At 60.4% G+C, this 22,516-nt stretch overlaps 1 protein-coding gene across 3 annotated transcripts in view; it reads left to right on the top strand.

Moving 5' to 3' along the window:
* Positions 1-724: 724 nt before the first annotated feature.
* The window catches only part of LMX1B (LIM homeobox transcription factor 1 beta), a gene marked incomplete at both ends in the record, with an annotated part of 72,745 nt that continues 50,953 nt past the window's right edge, over positions 725-22,516 (top strand). For all 3 annotated transcript variants that reach the window (XM_084236120.1, XM_084236119.1, XM_084236118.1), the window contains 2 exons: positions 725-863; positions 1,663-1,849. In XM_084236120.1, the coding sequence (XP_084092246.1) occupies positions 725-863; positions 1,663-1,849 (326 nt within the window). The remainder of the gene's footprint in view (positions 864-1,662; positions 1,850-22,516) is intronic.

Raw genomic sequence — 22,516 nt, 5'->3', positions numbered from 1 at the left:
GGCGGGGCGCGGGCCTCCTCCGCGGGCGGCCGGGCGTCTGGCCGGGCGCGGGGCGCGGGGCGCGGGGCGCGGGCCGGGGCGCGGGGCGCCCGCCCGCGGGGGGGGCGGCGCCGGCACTATTTGACGTGGAGCCGCCGGCGCATCCCGGCGCAGGGATACGCGGCGCGCCAATGAGTTCAAATGTCAGGAAGTTTGAGGCGCGTGAGGCGGCGGGCCGGGTATCCCTCCGCCGCCGGCCCCGGCTCTAAACCGAGCGGCGCGGCGGGCGCACCATGGCACTGGAGTAGCGCGGGGAGCGCGCCCGGAGCCCCGCGGCCCGCTGCGCCCCGCCCGGGACCCCGCTGCGCCGCCCGCGCCCCCCCGGCCCGCGGGGCCGCCCCTGCACCCCCGCCCCCTCCCCCGCCCGCCGCGCCCGCCGCCGCCGCGCCCGCCGCCCGGGTCTCCTCGCCGCGTCCGCGCGGCCCGGGGCGCCGAGCAGGTGACAGCAGCGCGCGAGGCGGCGGCCCGGGGGCGCGGCGAGGACTCGGCCGCCGCCGCCCGCCCGCGCGCCGCCGGGGCCCGGGGCCCGCGCGCCGCCGCTGCGCGCCCGCCCGGGACAGCCGGCCGCCCGGCCGCAGCCCCGCGCCTCCCCGGCTCCCGGGCCCCGGCGGCGGCGGGCGGGCCGGCGGGAGGGCGGGCGGGCGAGCACCCTGGCCGGCGGGGCCCGCGGCGCGCCCCGCGCCCCATGGATATAGCAACAGGTCCCGAGTCGCTGGAGCGGTGCTTCCCCCGCGGGCAGACGGACTGCGCCAAGATGCTGGACGGCATCAAGATGGAGGAGCACGCGCTGCGCCCCGGGCCCGCCACGCTGGGGGTGCTGCTGGGTGAGCGCGGGGTCGGGCGCCCGACGGGGCGCGGGCAGGCGCGGGGCTCGGGCCCGAGTGGACGCGGGCGCGCCGCCCGGCCGGGCCGGGAAACGGTTTGCGGGACAGCGGGGTGCGCTCCTGGGGAGCTCGCCCGCGGAGACCGGCGCCCCGAGGGGACGGGGTGCAAGGACGGCGCTCAGGAGGAGGGGGACAGGCCAGCGCGAGCTCCGCTCGCCATCCTCGCCGCCCCGTCTTGGAGCCGCCACTCCAGGACGGGGTCAGGAGGCGGGTGTCAGGGCCGGTGGGGGACCGAGCAGTCACCTCACCGCGCTGGGTGGGGGTGCCAGGCCCCTTGGGGAGCGGGAGCTTCTACGAGGAAGAAAATGTCCCCTGGGCCACCCAAACCCGGTGGGGGGGGGACGGTGGTTGGGGACAGAAGACCACGAAAGCCACCTTGGGGCGTGTCACCAGCGGGCAGCCCCAACCTCGCCTCCCCGGCCGGGGTCCCGGCCGGCCACCCCGCGCCGCGCGTGCTCCCGGCGGTGTCAGCCCCCGCGCCGGGCCTCGGGAGAAGGGGCGCGCCGCGCGGGGCCGACGCTGGAGGCCCGGCGGCCTCTCCCCGCTGGCGTCCGTGCTCCGGCACCGACCGGCCGAGGGAGGCGGCCCGGCCCGGGCGCGGCGGCCGTGGGCGCGCAGGCGGCGCACGGCGCTCCCGGGCAGCCCTCGCGGGGGACGCGGAGCCGCGGGCACCGCGCGGCCGGGCCCCGGCGGCCGGCTCGTGGGCGCTGACCGCGCGGCTCTGCCCTGTGCGCCGCAGGCTCCGACTGCCCGCATCCCGCCGTGTGCGAGGGCTGCCAGCGGCCCATCTCCGACCGCTTCCTGATGCGAGTCAACGAGTCGTCCTGGCACGAGGAGTGTTTGCAGTGCGCGGCGTGTCAGCAGGCCCTCACCACCAGCTGCTACTTCCGGGATCGCAAACTCTACTGCAAACAAGACTACCAACAGTAAGCGCCCTCCCGCCGCCCGCCGGCACCCCGGCCCCCCGCCGCCGCCGGCCGGCCCGCGCCGGCCCAGCCGCCGGCCCTGCTCCCCGCCGCAGGGCCGTCCCCTTGCAGGGCTCCCCGGGCCGAGCGTCTCTGGCCGGGCGGGCGAACCCTCACAGCCGGGCCCACACTGGTGGGGTGACCCGGAGGGAGGCTCCAGCCGGCCCTAGGTACCACCCTTTGTCTGGGAAGCAGCACCCGGCGGCAGAGTTGGGGTACAAGACAAGGCCCCTGGTGAAACGGTGCATATGATGCCGCACCCCGGGACAGGGCCTGGCCCCGCGGAGGCCTGAATTGGGGATCAAAAAAATGATTTCCAAACGAAAGCAGTGGTGTAGGGAGCCAGGCCTTGGCAGTGTGCTTCCCCGGCCCAGAGGCGGGGTTTGTGGGAGTTTGGGGTTCCGGGAGCAAGGAGGTGGAGTAGCTGGTGTGATGAAGTACCTGAGCACACAGAGATGCCCGCCTCCTCTGCTGCACCTTTAGTCCCTGATGGAGAGAAGAGTGTCCTCCCCAGACCGTTCCATGCGGGAAGGTTGCGCTTACGATTTTTGTTGGCTGGAGAAGGGGTCTGGGGAGAGGACCTGAAGAGGTGGCAAACCACAATCTGGGGCTCCCCATGGGGATGAGGACCTGACCAAGTTAGCCCTCCCAGCAGGTCTCTCTCCGGTGGTGTGAAAGCGTTGGGGAGGGGGTGGCCTGCTGTGCCCCTTGCTAGCCCAGACCTGAGGGCTGAGGCCAGAGCTGTACCTGGTCACTTTTGTTTTTAGCAGAGACCACGGATTTGTCTGGGAAAGGATCTGAGATACATAAAATTCGATGCAGTTTCTTTCTTTGACTCTCTGGGTTTTGTGGCTGTGTGACTGGGAGGGAGACAGAGAGGTGTGGGATCCCCAGGGTCGCATCACAGAGACAAGTGGGCGATTGTGAGAACTTTCTAGTGAGACCTGAAAAACCCTTTCAGATGGGGGCTGCTCAGGTGGTCAGGGACTCGGGTGCCCAAGCCTGGGGGGTTGGGGCTGCGGACTGCCAGCTGCCAGTGGTGAAGGCAACCTGCCTGCTCTGTCCAGGGACTGTCCTGAACACAGACCTTGACTGGAGGCGGAGCAGCTTGTCTGAGGCCTGGAAATAGTGGGGGCCCCAGAGAGGGCGCGGGGTTCAACTCTGAAAGGCGCTGGTGAGCCCCATGCCAGCCTCTAACCTGACTCTACTTTCCTGGTCTAGTGACCTGGCAGGGGTTGCTTTTTGTGCCTTGTTCTTCCTGCCGACTGGGGGTTCTGGGGAAGGAATGCATCCCAGTCAGAGTCGGCTCTCCTTCTGGTCCCAGAGCCCAGCTGAGGACTCCCCCTCCACACGGAGCACCCCAGGCTAGGCACAGTGCCATTGGTCAGTGTGTGCTGTGTCCCGGTGGAATTCTAGTGCTGAGACAAGGTGCGGGGCCAGGCAGGCAGAGAGCGGCACAAATAAGACAGAAAGTGGATGTGGTTTCGCAGGGCTCCCCAACCTCCAGCCCACCCACACCCAGCCGTCCCGCACCCCTTAGCTTGCTCTGCTTGGCAGTCCCAGCTCGGGTCTGGCAGTACCACTTCCCACTCAGCCACCAGCCTGGAAAATTCAGCACGTGAGGGCAAGAGGTCCAGACCACTGGAAATGGCTTCCGAGTCATTCGTGCAGGTTTTTGAAAAAAATTATTTTTTTGCATATGGAAAGACTTTTTCCAACCTCTGTGCATATCTGCCTGACCTTCCCCCACCGCCACCCCATCTTCCCAGTAGTTGATGAAGCTTCTCTTTAAAACAAGGAGAGAATGTGCCCTGGCTCTTCAGAACACAGAAACTGTGAAGTCACAAATTTGATCGAGTGTTTCCTTACAGCTGAGAGGCCAACCCCTCATTTACAAAACAATTAGACATTAAACATTTGTGATTGTTCGCTAGGAAGAATATTTGTTTTAAAAAGAAAAATAAGGTCACCTAAGAGCTCGGTTCTTGTGTGCAGGGGAAGAGGGTGCAGGAGGCGGGGGCTTGTGAGTGGATTTTGGAGCAGGGCGTTCTCAGGTCCAGAATCCGGAGAGGGGTCCTCCCGGGCTGCAGCCTGAGGGCGAGCATTATTCACGCCCCTCCCGCGCCTCCTCCCTCACCCCTCTTTCTTCCAATAATGCCAATTAGGTATCTGCACTAGGCGGGCGGGTTGGGGGCTGAGGAGGGATTGTTGTGGTGGAAATCCCTGGACGCATACCCGGGGAGTCGGGCGCATCAGCGTTTCCAGGGAGAGCGGCCAGCGAGGGAGGCAGGAGCTCACTGGGAAGCGATGTTCTCTGCACAATAAAAATATAGTTCACGATTTTTTTCTTTGAGGATCGCAGATGCATATTTATTGCATCTGTGTGTAAATGCTTTTCAGACGAGCATCCAGGCAAGGGGGCGCAGAAACGTGCCTTCTTGATTTTGTGGAGTCTGCGTCAGCGATATTGGGAAATTAGCAAACCACCCCCTACCCCCGAACTTTTGAAAAACGTGTCTCCGTCCTGCGAGGAGCTGCTGGGCTCGGTGCATAGAAAGAGGTTGCTGGCTTCGTAGGCGTCTCTTCTTCCTTTGCGTTTGTGTGTTAAGATCTGACACTCAGAAGCGCCACGTTATTTTACGCACCACAGGGGTGATTAATTGACGTTCGGGCGCATTTAAATAGTATTTGAGAAAATCTCCCCTCTCGTCCTGGAAGGGCAGGGCAGAGCGCGAGCCGCGTATTGGGGCATTTTCTTGCATAACTCGAAAAGTCTCCTCCCCACCCCCCCAGCCCCGTAAGCAATTTTGGGGGTTTGTTCTTTAAAAAAAAAAAATAATAATAAAAGCCTCGGATCGTTCTCCTGGCCCATCGCAGCCCGAGCTCCTGCTAAGGCCGGGTGAGACGCCGGGAGGGAGCTCGGCCTCTCCACGCAAAGCTGCAGCGCCTCTCCTTCCTCCACCTGAGGAGCATGAAAAAAAAACAAAACAAAACACACCGTAACCTACACCCCACCCCACCCCCCATTTTCTTTCTGGGCGGCTTGGCCAAGTAGAATTATGTAAGTCTTGTCTTGCGTCTGTCGCTCGTCTGGAAAGGGTTTCTATCCTGAGGAGGTGGCGAATTCCTGGAGGAGGCTCCGGAAGGGGGGAGGGTCGGTGGGAGTCCAAAAATCTGTCACAAAATGGAGTCTGATCGCTTGTAAGACAGCTCCCGGGTCTGGCGACCCCAGAGCCCCGTGTGCGGAGGGCCCGGCCCCTGCCCGGCCGCGCGCCCACCCGCGCCCGCTGCGCCGCCGGGGCCGCCGCGGCCCGGCCTCCCCGCGGCCCGGCCCGGCCCGGGGCTGCGCTGCGCCCGGACGGTCCCCCTGGGCGCTCCCGCCCAGGTAGGATGCGCGGCCTCAGCAGAAGGGGGCCCGGGAGACTCCGAGTTTCACAAAAAGCCGTCTGAGTCCTGGGGTGACTGTTTTTTCTTTCTAAATTTACCCCAGCTGGCTGCAGCTCCAGTGGCCCAGCCCCGCACTTCCAGCACATTCCTTTCCGTGGATGTGTTTACACCGGGAAGAGCCTTCCTGGGCGGCTCACCTTTCCTCCTGCACCAGCCCGGGAGAAGTGCGGGGTGTGTTTTGGGGGAGTGGGGGGCGTGGGGCGTCCGGCTCCCACCCTCCTGGCTGCTGCTTCTCCTAGCTGGGGAGGCCTCCCATAGGCCTTCATGTGGGAGCCCCCCACCAGTGGGAACCCCAGTTGGCCAGGCCCCATTTGGACTAATCTAGAGCTGCAGACCCAGCCCCCCACCCCCAAGAATGGGCTTGGAAGGAAGAGCCAGTCCTTTGCCCCCATGTGAAAAGACCTCACTTGGGCTGCCCCCGGGGGTCTGAGGACTGAAGGGTCACTCTGCCAGCCCAAGTCTGGGGACCCTCTGGCCCCCGGGAGGGTATTTCTCCATTTAACCCCGGCACCTTGGCTGTGGTCGGAGGGGACTTGAAGGCCTTCCTGAAGCGGTGGTCTCCGCTGCTGAACGGAGGCATTATTCACAGCTGACTCCTGGCTCACCCTGTATTCCCCAGGCTCTGGGCTCGTGGAGCCTAATTTGTTTGCTGGATTTTTCTCGAGTGGGGGAAGCAGGCTGTGGGGATCTCCTCCGGGTTATGTGATTGGCGACTCTCAGCTCCCTCCTGCCCCGTGCTTTGGAATCACGCTTAGGCTCACACAGCCCTGGCACCTACCTGAGCCTCCGCTGTGAAATGGGGACATACCCACCTGGGGGAAAGTATCCTTTTAAGGACAGGCGATAACGTTCCCCAGTGGACCTGGCATCTTGCCCGGCATGTTGTTAATACTTAGAAATGATTGTCGTTACTGTTATCACCGTCAGCAAGGAATGGCAAGGAGTGCCTTATTTCCAAGGACCCGCACCAAACTGTCCCTGGGTTCCTTGCCAGCGGTGCAGCTGCCGTGCTGGACTGGCCCTGAGCCTCTCTGTGCTGGGAAGCCGAGGGGCACCCCTGGTTGGGACACGGTGCCGGTTCTGCCTCCCTTGATGGTGAAAGAGATTTAGATTCTGAGGCAGGCCTGGCTTCACCTCCCAGCCCCAGCACTCAGCAGCTGTGTGGTCTCAGCCAAGTGGCTGCCTACCCTGAGCCCCCGGTTCTCCATCCACAGACTGGAGGGAATGATACCATTTCCCAGGCTGGTTGCGAGGGTTCCTCTAGGTGCCTGGTGGGATTTCTAGAAGTGTTCCACACTCCCTGGGGTCCACGATCCACTTCCACGCCTCCAGAGAGACAGAACAACTTCTGCCTGTAGCATGAGGGCAGATGCCAGCTGTGCATCGTCAGGAAGGGCAGGGAGCAGAGCGAGCCTGTGCTGGCCTACTTCTTCTCGGGAACCTGGGGGTGGAGGTGGCTCAGAGCAAAGAGCTTTTCGCTGGGGAACAATTGGAGTCTCCAGGGTCTGCACACAGCCGGGAAAGCATACTCAGAATATGGTGTATTTGGAAAATTGTTCACGCTGGTGGTTTTCATGATTCAGATAAAAGGGGAAAAAAGAAAAAGGCTCACCCAGCATCTCCGAGGCTGAGGGGGAGATTCCAAAGAAGGGCGTGTGTGGGGGGAGAGCCGGGGATCTGTGTGCTCCTCAGAAAGAAGATGCGGGCGAAGTGGCGGAGACGCACTGGCCCAGGTGGTCAGAAGGTTTCTCCAGCCCTGGGAGGCTTTTCCAGCCAGGACGGGCTGGCAGTGCTTTCCCCGCGAGCATCCTCCGTCCCGCGGCTGTGAGGTTTTTAAAACAAAAAGGAAAAAACCCTTCCGACTTGGGCATTAGTTAAGGCTGAGCAATGGAGGATATTCTCAACGACATGAGTTATAACTTCCAATTTGTTGGATACCACAGTCGGCCCGGCTGCCTGGGCGGGAGGAAGAGGGGACCGTCCACTCCTCCGGAGAGCCCGTGTGAGCTGTCAGTCACGCGGGCGGGGGAGGGGGCTGCGCAGGACCGGGGCCCTGGCTCTCTGGCTGACCCAGCCCTCTCCCACCCCCAGATTCTGTGCTGATGGCAACAGAGAGCAAAACCAAAATTATATATATTTATTGCCACAGCAGTCACAAGTGGAGAGGTGGTGGTAGCGAGGGAAGGGCAAAGCTGAAAACCATATTTGAAAAAGTTGATTCACGAAAGGCAAAGGAAGCGAAGTGGCGGACGTTTGCCATTTCATCGACTGGCTGGTGTTCTCCATTCATGTCATAAATGTCTCCTGTCATTTGAAGCCAAAAGCAACACGATTCGGTTCCCCGGTGGCCTATAGGGTTTTTCTCTCTCTCTCTCTCTCTCTTGCAGTAAATGTTTATTTGTTAATAATATACTTTAAACAGCCTAGCCTTGACCTCAAGTCTCCTGAAGCATCCATCTTCTCTCAGAAAAATCTTTCAAAGTTTGTGTAATTTGGGGGGGAAGGTGTAACTGACGGGGCAGTGAAGGGCCTGTGTTTGCTTTAACTACTGCTGCGTCGGGAGTGGTGGGGTATAAGGGGCCACTGTGCTCCGAATGGCAACTTTCTTGGGTTTCAAGCCTGGCTGACAGCACTTCCTCGCTGCCCTTACCTTTGCTTCCCTTGATCAGTACAAATAAATGTCTGCGTAGGCCCTTCCTTTGTTATTCCCCGGGCAATACTAGATCCATTTCTGTTCAGTTTCTTGACTGGCAGCTGCTGGACCTGCCCTGCTGACCCTGGGGCCCCAAAGGGGGGGTAGAGAAATATAGGGGTCCAGGGGATATGTGATCACATGGGGGTGGGGGGCTTCATCTCAATTGAGAGCCTGGCCCAGCCTGGCCCTGATGCAGGAGGCTGCTGGCTGACAGCGGAGCACCTGGCCAGCCTGGAGCCGGGTAACCTGAGGGGACTGATGCTGAGGGAAAAACCCGATTCAGGCTCTGGAAGAAACAAAGATATTTGCCTCCAGTCTGGCCTGTGCTGTCAGAGGTTTCCCTGGGAACTGTGAGGTGGTTCCCAGCTGGGGAGGGGGTTCTGAGAGCTGCCCAGAGCGACAAAGGTGCCCACCAGGCCTGGCGGGAGTGGGGAACCCACTGAAGAACTGGCTCTGAACAGAAAGATGGGTGAGCACCCAGGCCCATAAGGGGTCCCTTTACACACTCGCATACGGGGTGCTGCCGCAGGGTGGTGGGGACAGCAAGAGCTACCCTGGGTGGGACAGGCTGGGTGTGACTGCTGCTTCCCTTTCTCCTGCCACCTCCCTCTGGACTCGGGGACTGTTGTCATGTGATGCCTGGATTACCATAGTTACTGGACTGTGGGGTGTGGGCAACTGCTCAGGCCTGGGGCTGCCTGAACAGGAGGAGGTGGAGAGGACCAGGGTGTCTGGGGCTACCTCCTCCAGATGGAGGGCTCCTGAGTGGTGCACATTTTCTCTAAGGAAAGAGCAAGATGGCAGTTACAGATTAGGAATCAGGAACATCTCCATCTTCTCTGTAGGGAAGGGGCCGGCGGCTCTTCCTGGCCCTCAGTTTCCTCCTCCATAAATTCCGAGCGGTAAGTTCCAATCTCATAGGGTTGCTCTGAGGATAAAGTGAAACAAGCCCAAGGTGCCAGCCTGCACTGGGCCTTCAGTCAGTGTGTTTCCTTCCTGCCCGCCCCAGGGAGTGAGCCAGGGGCGCCTGCTTGGCAGGAATGCATTGTCTGCCCTGTGTGGGCGGCCCGAGAAGGGCGTCTTCTAAACAGGTCTCCTGAGGGGCCCCGACCACCTTCCAGCTCTCACCCAGGTCTGGCGCTGGTGCTTTGGACAGTGTTTCCTTGAACAGACAATGGGACGAGTCTGGCTGTCAGGAAACTGGTCCCTCGAGGCAGGCGGTGAGCCGCCAGTGGATGGGCCCTGTTACTACTGAGACCCGTAGGCCCAGTTTCTCATGAGCCTGGCCAACGAGGATGTGAACTGGCAGGACCAGAGCCTTAAACCCCCACCACCACCACCACCAAGGGGCAGGCCACAGCAGTGCATCTAGAAAGGAGCTGGGGTCACCGAGTGCCTGCCATGTAAGCTGACCTTGCTGCCCGTGTCGGTGGGGGAAACCCAGGCTGAGACAGTTACCTGCCCAGGTGCAGTGACTCTGGACCAGATGTGCAGACCCGCCAGGCGGGTCCCATAGTAGAGACGACCCCTAAATCCTCATTTCCTGACCTTCCTGCATCCTGCTCGCCACCCTGGACAGGGGATTCTCCTCACAGCTGAGCCTGGAGCTGATGTGGGGGTCTCCGCCTTCTCGCCCCAGCACATCCCCTGTAGGGTCGAGCCTTGCCAGAGAGGGGAAAGGTTGGAGAGAGACCGCCTTTCTCCCGAAGCAGCGCGGCCTCGGCGGTGCAGGCCGGGCGGGTGGGGCGGCTCGGCGAGGGCTCCCCGGACGCCCTCCTCCAGACCTGTCTCTCGGAGAGTTCCCGCTCCTGGCCCTTCCCTCCACCCCCAAGCCCGGTCCCGCGGCCGGTGCGCGGCTCCCGGGTCCCTCCTTGCCGGGCTGCGGGCGCCAGCGGCGGTTGATGAATTTCGGTGTCACCAGGGGTTTAGCCCGGATTTGGGAACCGCGCGCTCTAATACGCGCACACGGCTCTGCCCTTTCTAAAGCGCAGCCCTTTCACCCAGCCGCTGATTTATGAAGGAATCCGATCCCCGGACGCGCTGGGCTGGAGCTGGGAATCGGGCCCCGCGAGCGCCTTCGGGGTCCTCCACCTTCTGGGGGCCCTTGGTGGCCCCGGGTGCTCTCCTGGGCTGGACTGGGGCTGCCCGCGGCCCAGACGGAGCGAGTCCCCGGGAGCCACTTAAAACCCCCTGGAAAGAAGTGAGACAGGCAGAGAGTTCGAATTTTCCTGCGGAATTCTGCAAAGCTCTCGCTCCTCCCCAAAGCCTCCTGCCGACCCTGCGGGCAGGCCCCAAAGCCACGAGTTCGGGGGGGTGCAGTGCTTATCCGGGCAACGGCAAATTGACAAGAGAGTGTAAGTCTTTTTCCCGCCTGAGAATTGTGCAAAGCCCCTCAGCTCTCGGAGGCTGAGACAACCCAGCTCCCTGCGCTGCCTCCCGGTGCACCCCAGCCCCCTCCCTCCTGCACCCCAGCCCGGGCGGCGGGAGGGCGGATTTTTTTTCAGATTTGGTTTGCAGGGGGGAAATGTGGTTGTATCAATCCACAAATATTTACTCTTAACAGACTTGTATCTGTGGAGATTTCGAACAAAGACAGTTTAGGGGGATTACAAAAACCCTAAACCCCGTTTTTCTCCCGGACTTGGTGCTTTAAATGCCAATTACAGACGAGCCATATCCAACAGCAACGGGGGGAGGCGGGCAGGGTGGGGGGGAGCGGGGGGCGAGCTCAGCCATTAAATGTAACTTTTCATTATGAAAAGGATTTCGCCGGTTTTATCTTCTAATAAGATTATGTCAGGAACACAAGTACCTAGGAGGGTGCTGAGTGACAGGGCTCTGTCGTTTAATCAGAGGCTGCGCGGCTCGGACCGCGGGGCCTTTGTCCCACCGAGTGAGCGTCGGAAACTTGCCGTCCTAATCCCCTTATTCATGTCAAGCACAGAAAAGAAGCGAGCACCTTACAACCGTGTCCCCTCCACCCCTTCCGAGGACCGCGGGAGGAGGGGGCTCGCCGGGTCCCCGCGCCTCTGCTTTCCCAGCGCGCTGGGGTGTCCCCGGCCTGCGGGGAGGGGGCTGCGGAGCCTCAGCCGTCAGCTTCTGCAGAATGGGGCAGCGATGCTGGAGGGGAGGGAGCTGTTTTCCCCTCCACTGGCAGCGCGCACAGCCGGCGCTTCCCCCCTTCCCAGAAAAGGGGGCGCCGGGGTGCACACTCGCCCCCCCATGAGGGGGGCTGGCAAGAAGCGAGAGGCCCTGGGACGAGGCCAGCCTGGGGTCCTCCGGGGCGAGGTTCGTTGGCTCCCTGAGCTGCTGTGGCTCCGCGCAGCTTCTGGAGCCTCGGAGCTGCCTGCGCCCGCGGCCTGCGCGGCCCGGTTCTTCGAGGGCGAATTCCTTTGTTCGACCCCCGGGGAAACCCGCGTCTCCGCCAGGCCCGTGGCGCCTTTATTCTCGCCACCGCCGCCGCCGGCCGGTCCCACAGTTTGCAGCCTTTTCCTGGGGCGCCCTGGCCGTGCAGACCCCGCCGGGTGCCCGCCCGACCCCTCGACGTCGCCGCCCGGCCGGTTGCCCCGCGCAGACCCCGGGCCGCCCTGCGCGGCTTCCCCCTGGCGCCGAGGGAGGCCGCGGGCAGGGCGAGTGGCCGTGGGGGCTGCGGGTTGCTGCACCGGCTGAAGGAACCAAAAGCAAAAGCAACACCCAACACGTGAATTCACGCGCCCCCAGGGCTGCTCACTGCGCCCCCCAGCCTGCTCCCAGGCTCTCAGGCCAGAGGCCCCGGCGTCAGCGGATCTGGAGGGGGACTTCGGAGGACTTTGGCTCAATAGATGCTGCTCCTTGGCCTCCTCTAACGGCTCCTAGGCTGCGCTTGGGGGGAGCCCCCCGGGATTGTGCCGAGCCCTGGGAGCACTCTGGGGCCGCCTGGCTGCTGGCAGCCTCCTCCCTCCGGAGCCCCGGCTCCCAGCCCCGGAGGAGCAGACCGAGCACAGGGTGTCACCTCGTAAAAGCGACAGGCAAGGGCTGTTTTATGGGGAGGGAGAAGGGGCAGGAAGTGATGCTTCCACCTCAGGGTGCTCTGGGCTGGAGAGCCCTCCTGAGGACCTGCCTCTCTGGGGGACCGTGGGGGGACAGGGCTGAGTCTGAGATGGCCGAGGTCTGGGCCGGCCGCTGGCGCTGGGCAGGGCGCGGCTGGACCCAGGAACGCAGCGCCGGCCTCCCGCCCGTCCCCTCAGAGCCCCCTCTGCAATCCCGGGCTCAGCCAGCAGCCCCGGCTTCCTCCCAGGCCAGGGGCGGGGGAGAGACTTTCTCCCTCCAAACACTTGATACCAACTTTGTTTTTTTGGCAAGAAAAATAAGCCTTGTTTGGAAAGGGGGGTGGGGGGAGTGAGCAGGGGAAGGAGCGAGCCGGCGGCAGAGCAAACTTTGCGGATTAGGTTTCAGCGCCTCCGCCCCACCCCCAGCCCCTCGGCGGTGATTTGTGTGCGGGGGTCTGTGACCCTGCAAGGCATCAAACGGCCCGCGGGAACCGGCCGAGTTCAGAGGGACAGTGGGCAGAGGGGCGGCCTAAGACAACGCAGATGGTTCATATCAGCCGGCCGGGCAGGGCCCTGGGTGCGCAGCGTCTGCCCGCCGTCGGGCCGGGCCCCTCGGAGGGGCTGCGGCCCGGGTCTTCCGGGGAGGCCAGGGCCTGAGCAGCAGTAGGGGCCAGAATCAGCGCCCAGTCAGCCCGGCTGAACAAGACCAGTGACAGAATTCCTCCACTAGGCGGGCCTGACCCTGTCCAATTCAGGGAGCGTCTGACCCACCTTCTCTGCCCAGAGCAGCCTGAGCACTGACTGCTTGGGAACGCGGCCCCCCAGCCCCGGCAGAGTGGTCAGAATTCACCCCACCTCTGCCCTGTGGGCCGCTGGGGCTTATCTAGGTCAGAGAGCCCCTCCCTCCGGCCTGTGGTCCCTGTTTTCTTCTCTGGGAGGTGGCCTGCCTTCAACCTGCCTGTAATATTGAGCCTCTGCCCGCCTCTGACATTCATTCATTCATTCATTCATTCATTCTCCCACTGTGGAGAATGTTCTCCACCCCCCCACCACCCCGCCTGTTTGAGCCCCCGTGCCTGGCCTGGGCTAACTGAAGGATTCTTCTCCCTCCCAGCCCCAAGGGAAGGCTAGGAAGGAGGCTCACTCACAGCTCAGCCCAGAGCCTGGCTTTGAGTGGGGGCCCCACTTGGTCAGGGTGGGTGGGAGGAGCCTTTGCCCACACCCAGCCTTTGAGCCTGCTGCCTCCCTCCCCAGAGCTGGCGCCCCCTTTTCTTACTACCAGGTCCTGGACCCCCTGCTCTCACCCCCACAGCCTGGCTTTCTCTGGCCTGCGTGAACCCTCTTGTGACCAAAGCGAGGAGACAGCAGGGCCACACCCGCCCCAGGAACCTGGGGCTGCTTTAGCTGAGCCCAGCTGAAGGCTCTTCCAGATCCTAGTGGAAATGGGAATGTGTCAGCCCAGGTGCAGCCATGGCTGTACCAAATCTCACCCCTGCAGAACGGCGGCAGGAACCCTAAACTGCCCACCGCCAGGCTGGGGTCCTTATGGCATCTCCACAGTTCTTTCTTGAACCCTCTTCTAGATGCTGGCATTGTCACTAGCCTGGGCTGCATCCCTGGGCTGAGGTCACTAGGAGGGAAAGATCCTTCCATCCTGGTTCCTGTGAAGGGGTGACAGGTGTGCTCAGTGATAAACTGATTCCAAGAGCTTTCTGGACGCATGGACCACGTGGGCTTGGGGATTTTTACTTCTGAATTGGGACATGACGGGACTAGAGCCAGGTGAGCACAGTGCTCCCTCCCACCCTCTCAGGGCTGATGCTGGGCTGGTGCTGTCCTCTCTGTGGCGGGTCACGGGGAGGCCAGCAGCCTGTCAGGGCCACAGAGGGCCAGGGGGTTGCTGGGACCTCTTGGGGCTCCCTCTTCCAGGGTCCCTGCCTCGGGGGAGCGGCTGGCTGGGTCATCTGCACACTGAAGACACATCTGTCCTCCACATGTTGGAGGCTGAGCAGAGGACATGTGGTTTGGGATGTGTTATCTTAATCGTATTTATTAGCCAATCCTGAAATTTAAAAAAAGAGTCTGATATTGTTATGATTCGGCAAAGTTCCCCGAATCTACACAGTGACCGGGGAGGAGAGGCCGCCAGCCTCAGCCAGGTCTCTGTCAGCGGGGACCAGGACCTGGCTTGGGAAGTTCTCTGGGCTGTTCTAGTGCCGTGGAATCTCTATGCTGTGAAACACTTACCGCTTTCATTTTCCCAAGCAGAGATCTGAAGCAAAATTAATTACCCCGCCTTGACTGATAGTTGTTCTGTTGGAGTATGGTTCTAATCCTTATTAACATTCTCCAAAGTCAGCCATGAAATATGACTTTTACACCACACTCTTTGGCATATGTTTTCCTTTTCCAGGATATTTTTCAGGCTATCTCTGAGCCTCACTGCTGTTCATTATTTTGCCATAGGTCTAAAGTTGCCAGCCCCAAAGCCAGTCCCTCGCAGAGCACAGCCGAGGGGTGGGGGGCGGGAATGACACATCTCTGCTCACGACGCAAATTGCTTCTGATTATTGAGCTTTGAATGTTTTCCTCCATCGTGTTTTTATTAAAAACTCCAGCATATTTATGCTTGATGGTGTCTTCAGTTAAGTTTTTTTTTTTTTTTTAAGCAGGGGGTTCCCCTTTCTGTAGGAGTATGTAAAGAAAATAGTTGTTATGACCGCAAAATTACCGTCCAAACCTGGTTCGAGTAAAGCCAGCCCTGCTTTGACAAGCCCAGCAGGCTGGGAGCTTTTTCCGGAGTGTTCCAGCTGCTGGGGAAACAGAGCAGAGAGGAAGCCCACAGAAGCCTCCTTCTGCAGGGTACTGGGGCACCTCTCAGGAGCTAACACTTCCCAAGTTTGTGAGCAGTGGAGGAGGCCCGGCTGCAGGGGGCTTGCTGATGGGCAGCGCAGCCCCAGAGAGCACAGGGCTGCAGCAGCCCAAGCAGCAGCGCGCAGCCGGGGCTTGTTGGTCTGTCAGGTACTGGTCTAGCATGTCATCTCCCTTCCCAGCAGCTGGGGGAGAGGGTGCTGCTACTATGTACATTTCCAGATAAGACAACCCAGGCACAGAGGAGTTGTCCCTTGTCCAAGGTCACACAGCTAGTGAGCAGAATTGGATCAGGAGCCCAAGCATCCTTTCAGGAGGAAACGTTCAGTGATTCTTCGGGAGGGCCGATTCTGGCCCCTTGCAGGGGGCAGTGCCCTTGCGGTGGACCTGGGCCACAGCTCGATGTTACTTACGGAATGAGTGCCCTGTAATGAATGGCCAGTGTTCTTTGCGTGCTGCCTGTGGCAAAGGTTTGATGGGAATTGGTTCTCTGAATCTTCCCCACTGCCCTAGGGCAGGCCTTATTATTGTGATCAGTTCCCATTTTGCAGCACCGACCTGAGAGGGGCAGCGACTCCCTCAGGCCTCACAGCTTCAGCTTGTAATGGGCTGGGCTACCACCTCCTGGGTGCATGTTGTGTTTAGCTTTTGGACCAAGGCCTTGGCATCTCAGATCTTGGCAAGCGTTCCTAAAAGTACTTTTCATTTACCCAGGTTTCCAGGTGACAGAACTGGGGTTTGGAGAGGTAAAACCACACACCCAGGGTCACACAGCCTTTGGGGCGCTGCACCAGCATGACGCCAGCATCTGGGAGTGCCAAGACTACACTGAACCATTTGGACTGGACATTGTCTTGGCAATAGACTGGGCACACTTGCCATGGCGGGGGGGGGGGAGCAGTGTCTGTGGCCTGTTTCATGCCAAGGGACATGGCATCTTCCCATCCCAGCCATGCTTGACAGCCGGGAAAACCAAGGCCCAGAAAGCTCCACTGACTTGCCCTGGGTCACACAGCTAAGGAGCAGTTGATGGGAATCACACTGGGGTGTTCTGGCTCTGGGGCCAGGTTTCCCAGAGACTGCATTGTCCTCTCCAGCAAAGTCACTGTGCTTGACAGCTCCTGAGCCAGTGCCTCTGTGTGCTTTGCACATACTCAGTGAGCACAGAGAGGCGAGAGAGGGAAAGTGACTTTCCCAGAATTGCACAGCAAGGGCCAGCTAAGTTGGGGGTTGGGGAATATCTCCAGCTCCATTGAGGGGAGCAGGCCCATGCCATGGATGGAGCTTGGCCAGCCCCCACAGGCTGCCTTTATCCCTGCTGTGCCTTCCCGGCTCAGGCTGCTCCTACAGCAGCTTGGGGTAGGCGCTGTCTGCCCTTTGAAGGGGACAGCCTTCTGAGTGTGTCACTTTGAACTGCAAAGGAGCCTGTGGCGAGGGCTCAGCTCCCTCCCCTGTGCCCCCGCCCACCCACCCCTCCAGGTCTGGTTCCAGTCGGCAGGCCTGGAGCCGAAGGGGCGGGCAGGGCGGCAGCCCCCCTGTGGGATGTCAGCCTGATCAGTGAGCAGCGCAGACCCCTGGAGGAGGAACGAGCTGGCAGCCGCTGGCCCACTGTCCCACGTGGCAAGAGTTCAGGCCAGTCACTGAAGTCCTGTCCTCCCCCAGACATGCCCTTGTGGCTGCAGAGAAACATCTGCCCGAATGTAAAAGATTTAAATTAAAATAACAGTAATGATGGTAATGATAATAATAACTTGTGGAAGGAAGCATCTTGGCTGTGGGGCATAGGGAGGATGGTGGAATCAGCCAAGGAGCAGAAGCGTTCACAGCAGGTCAGGAGGGGTGTTAGGTAAGACACGGAGGTGTGGGGGCAGCTCCTTACCAGGAGCCCAGTTTGAAGGGACTTTTAGTTGCTCAGCCAGGCCTGGCCTGGCTCTGCCAGGATGGGGGAATCGGGGCTTGCCAGCAGGGTCCGTGCTTGGAAATGTTAGCCTCTTCTCTGATTTTGTGACCCTAGAATGGATTCCTTGGGAGCCTGAGAACTCAGCCAGATTCTTAGCCAGGAATAGAGGAACAGATTCTTAGCCAGACAGAGGAAAGATGTCAGCCCTTTGGAGCCTCCGTGTTCAATTCAGAGACTGGTCTAGGCTCTGCCACTCACTGGCTGTGTGACCTTGGGTTGGATACTTTACCTCTCTGTTCCCTTGAATGAGGACCAAACACCTACCGCAGGACAATGATGAGACCTAAAAGAGAAGGCAAGACATGCCCCTGTGTTAAAGTGACTTGAGTTAGGTGTGTGCATCTTGTTGATTTTGTTACAGATGCTCCCTTAGTGCTGGGCCTCAGCAGTCTCTTGCCCGTGTCCCCCAGCCTTGACTGGGACAGGGCATGATACCCGTAGGTGCTCTGTCAGTGTTGAAAGAAAGTGTCAGGGAATGACTGGGGGTGGGGTTAGACCGGCTTGGGGGTGGGGGGTGCCTCCACTGCAGCTCAGGGTAGGTGCTGTCTGCCCTGTGATGGGGCAGCCGCCTGAGTGTACTTTGAACTACAAAGGAGCCTGTGGCTTCTTCCTATCTGTGTGACCCTTGGCAAGTTAGTCAGCCTCTCTGAGCCTTGTTCCCTTGTTGGTAAAATGGAAGTCATCAAAGCGTCTAGCTTTTAGGGCTGTGGTGAGAATCACAGGAGGTGATGCACTCGGAGGGGCAGTCCAGTAAACGTGAGTGATTATTTTTTTTTAAGATTTATTTATGCATACAAGAGCTGGGGTATAGGCCAGAGATACGGGGGGGGGGGGTGAGAGGATTCACCAGAGACAGAGTGGGCAACAGAACAGTGGATCTACTGAAATACACTGCTGAGGGGAGCAGCGGGCGAGGCAGGAGAGGTCTGCTGCGCCATGTGGGTTGCTCCCTGGCCAGCCTGGGATCGAACTAGTGCTGCAGAGACTGCAGATTGCTGCATGGTGCGGTGCTTAACCCCTTGCGCCACCAGGGAGGCCCAAATGTGAGTGATTTTTAAGGGAAAGGGCCGTGGATGTGGGTCGAGTTAATAACAAGACAGTAAGTGTGCTGAGTTACCTGGGGCAGGTGCCCATGAGATGGGAGGCTGGAGCTGAGGAGGGAGTGGGGAGGGCATTCCAAGCAAGGAAACTAGTAGCAGGATCTATTGGGGGAAGGTGAGAAACGTGGACTGGGACAGGGAGTCTGGCTGGAGGGGCTGTCCAGGGGCTGCTTGGATGGAGCTGCAGAGGCGGTAGCTACGCAACAGGACTTGGGTTCCGTGCTGTGGGCAGGAGGGAGCCATCGAAGGTTATTGGATAGGGGGGTGGCAAGACTGGAGGTGGCACTTTATGGCGATGACACTGGCTAGTGTGCAGGATTGGAGGCGAGGCAGGCGTGTGCCACCTTGGAGAGGAGGGCAGAGGATGGTGTAGACAGGAGACAGCCTCGAACAGCTTTAGGAGGCAGCTTGGAGGGTTATGGGGAGGGGGCAAGGCAGAGGAAAGTCAAAGAGGCCTGGAGCTTGGAACTAGGGTGCCTGGACCTTCCCGTCCCCTCTCCCCCCCACCCCAGCTATGTGTCCCTGGCTTAGGCCCCAGGATCCCAAGACTGATTGCAACCAAGGTGACCTGCTTGGCTGTGTCCTTGGCAGGTCCAGTTTCCCTGGCATGTGAAGCCCATGCAGAGGGCTCTGCTTCGTTTGACGCTCTGCTGCTGCCCTCTTGAATTTCTGAATACTTTGTGAACAAGTACCTGTGTTTTCATTTTGTGCTGAGCCCTGCAAATTATGTAGCTGGGGCTAGTCGCTCAGGCTCTGGGCTGGAGCTAGAATCAGGCCTGCTGGGATTGGGGAGACCCCTCCACCCCCAACTCTACCACTGACCTGAGGCTGGTTCTCAAATAGCTCCTCCTCTTGGCTCTCAGCTTGGCCTTCAAGGCCCTCTGCAGTCAGGCCCCACCCCAGCACTCATCCTCTGCGCTCAGCTGTCAGCTCACTGCTCTTCCTCGCACATCTCAGACACGTGTCCACATGTAGGCCTTACGCAGGCTGTGGTGGTCGTGCAGTGTTTTCCCCTGACCTCCATCATCCTTTCTTCTGGAAAAGCCCTCCCCCTCTGGAGGCACAGTTCCATGAAGTCTCTGTGACTCTATACTCCTGCTCCCTCTCGTCCCCACCCCCATGGCACGTACCTCAAGGCTCAGGTTTGTCCTGCTGTGCTTGTTAAATTGCACATTCCTTCGTGTGTGGAAGGACTCAAAATCTTGGGAGCAGGGCCTAGAAATATGCATTCTTAGCTGCCTACCTGTGCATACTGAGGCCTGAGCACCTCAGCACCGCTGTGTGTGGCACAGTGCCTGAGCTTGATAGGTGCCCGAGTCCATGTGCTGAATGTATGCGCGAGCTGAGGTGTCTGTCCATCTTCCTGCCCCCGGCATGTGGCCTGGCGTGGAGGGGCATCACTGGGGAGTGGTTCTGGATGGGATGGCAGCACATGTGAATCTGCACAACGACAGGGAGGATGCCTGGCCCATCTTGGAGACTGACTGGGCCAGGGTTCTGCTCTCCCTGAAACCCCAGGACGTGGGGGCCAGGCCACCAGAATGGGGGTTGATGGGGATGGGAGGGCAGAAAGTGGGCAAAGGCCATGGGATCCACCAGCGCCTCCCCTTGGCAGCTCTGCCGCCCCCAAAGTATGCCTGCCCACCCCTTCCAGTTCACGCCGCACAACTGTAACAATGGCAGCGAAGTAAAGGATGGTTTTGGTTTTTATGTCTGTATACCACGGGCACTGAGTTAAGGATAAACTTTATCTCTTACAAGTCTCTGAGGCCGGTGTGCTACTGTGCCCACTCCAGAGATGTGGACAGTGAGGCACGGAAAGTGAGGGACGCTGTCAGTCACACAGCTTAGCTGGGCCCCTCCAGCAGTCACCCCGGGATGCCTCATACCCCCCAGGCTCCTGATTTTGAGGCCCAACAAGCAGCTGGCCCCCAAAGGTGCTCACTGGGTATTGGAAGGAGGCAGGAAGGGAGGGGAGAGGGAAACCCCACACACCCATCCTGACTGCTGAGAGGCCCCTGCCTGAGGCAGTGCTAGACTGACCCCGAGAGCCCAAGGTGAGCAGGACTATCGCAGCCAGCCCTGCCTGGGCATGAGGACCTGGGTCCAGCAGGGTGGGCACAAGGGGCCATGGCAGAGCACAGAGACCAGGAAAGCTGCTTGCCCAGTGGTGATGGGGCGGTTGAGAGGCCTGTCTGGGTCAGTCTCCAGAGGAGGCATCCTAATTCCTACAGGCATTTCTAGGGTCAGGGCAGCAGCAGGGAGCCAGGAGAGCTCTGCTGCGCCATGTGGGCAGCTCCCTGGTCGGGGATCGAACTCATGCCGCAGTGACTGCCGATAGCTTCGTAGTGCTGACACTTAACCCCTTGAGCCACTAGGGAGGCCCTGTGAGCAGCTGCCGTAGGCCAGTCCCCTGACCTCTCTGAGCCTCAGTTTCCTTACCTGTAAAATGGGCACAACTGTTTCTACTCCCGGGGTGGCTGGGGGGATTACTGATGGGAAGGTGTGAAGCTCTTGGCACAGAGCTCATCACTTAAGAGAAACAGCAAACAGGAAAAAGCTGCGTTCTCTGCAGCTGTGGCTCCTGTGCTGGTCATCACTATTTTCTGTCATTAGTAAGCATGGCAACAAACCAGAGAGAGGCCGGTAGCCCCCCCCAGGGTTCCAGAGTCCCGACTTTTCTCCCTCCCTCTCCTCCCCTCCTTCCTACTTTGTCCCCAAACCCCAAGGCCTGCCCAGGGGGCAGGAAATGGAGGTGACCTATGGGTCCTGACCTTGTGGAGCTCTAGTCCCTCGGGACAGAGCCAGAGAGAGGCAGGGTAGTGAGAAGCCCTGGGGGAACCGTGAGGGAGGCTCGCCTAGGGAGCAGGGGAAGCTTTTACCAAGCAGGGGCCATTCGGACAGAGTGGGAAGGCAGGGAGGAAGCTTTCCAGGGGCAAGAGTGTGTGGGCCGAGGCCGGAGGCCTGGCAGACCAAGGCCCGTGAGATGCGCCTCCTCCCTGCCCTTCCTGCGTGTCCCAGGCGGTGCTTCCTCAGCTCAGGCCACTCGGATGGCTTGACTTAGCGTCCCACTGCTGCTGGGCAGGCTCTGGCAGAGCCCAGCACCCCATGGTCAGGCACCATGGGGAGCCCTGGACACGCCTGCAAGGGGGTGTTATTGTTGTTCCACCTCATAGGTAAAGAGGCTGAGGCTCAGGCATGGGAGGTGCCTCACCAAGGCCATAGGGCCTGATCCAGCCCGGGCCTACCCCGCACCCTCCTCCAGGCAACCCCTTGCACCTTCTGACTCGGTGCCCCCAAGGGGGCTGCGCAGTTGGGAACGGGGACACGGGAAGTTTCCAAAAACCTGTTCAACTGGAGGAGAAACTTGGGGAGGCCTGCCTGGCCGAGGGCGCCGTGCGGGCAGACACGTGGAGACTGGGTGGCCCAGGCCACGCGGGCCGTGGCGTCACGCGCCTGGAGGCTCAGCGGACGCACCTGGTCCCTCACTTTCTGCCCTTCACCGTAGTCTCTTCACCTTTAAATTGGACAATTAAAAACCCAAATTAGGACTCCCAGCAAATAAGAGATGGTAGCTGCTATTTATAAAATAATAATAATAATAGTAATAATTGTAATTATCATTATAATTATTATTGTCATTATAGTCTCACAAAGTAGCAGCGGAGGAAACGGCAGCTGGGTCAGGTTCCGTGGCTGCTCTGAGGTCACCCAGCTGGGGAGGGGTGGTTTGGGCGGCAGCCTCACTGCTAGTAGCACCCAGGCTCCACCTCTCTGGCACCCTGAGCTGCTACCCCCTGGGGGTGGGGGTTTCTGTGGCTTAATTTGAACCCAGTTCATCTGAGCCTGCACCTGCACCTGCACTGGGGCTGCCAGCCCTGCACGGTGGGCGGCGGGAGGCCGCCTGCCCCATAGCCCAGCAGCCCGGCACCGGGGGTGAGTGACTGAGTGGCAGTCACTTTCTGCACAGGGGCAGCCCGTGGCCCAAAGGTTCTCCGGCATCCTTCAGGCCACCACCCTCCCCTCGGTGACCCTTTGGACCCCAACCCTTCTGCAGACTTAGGAGCTGGGATCCCACTTGGGGCAGACTCCCTCCTGGGGAGTACTTATTGAGGGACTAGTGCATGCCTCCCCTCCACCGCAGACCTGAGACACAGGCGGACACAGCCCTGCCCCCAGAGAGTTCACCATCTGGTGGGAGAGAGAGGTGCATTCTGCCAGTAACCTGGTACAGGCTCTGATGGACAAGGCTCAGGACATCACAGGCCCTGGACACAGCTCCTCTGTCAGACTGGGGGCGTGGAGGAGGGCTTCCTGGAGGAAGAGCTGTCCATGCTGAAAGCAGAGGGATGATCCAGGTAAAGAGGGAAGGGGAGCAATTTCAGGCAGGGGAAACAGCATGAGCAAGGGCCTGGAAGAGCACAGGGGGGTCTGACCTTTTACTCCAGGGCCATGGAAGCCATGGAAGGAGTCTAAGCCAGGGAGTGATGGTGGCGAGAGCTGAGCGTGATGCTTACGCTGCCTGCT

Source organism: Talpa europaea, assembly GCF_964194135.1.
Source record: "Talpa europaea genome assembly, chromosome: 7".
NCBI classification, from domain to species: Eukaryota; Metazoa; Chordata; class Mammalia; order Eulipotyphla; family Talpidae; genus Talpa; species Talpa europaea.
Note: the sequence above shows the minus strand (reverse complement) of the source record. Positions and strands in the feature narration are given on the sequence as shown.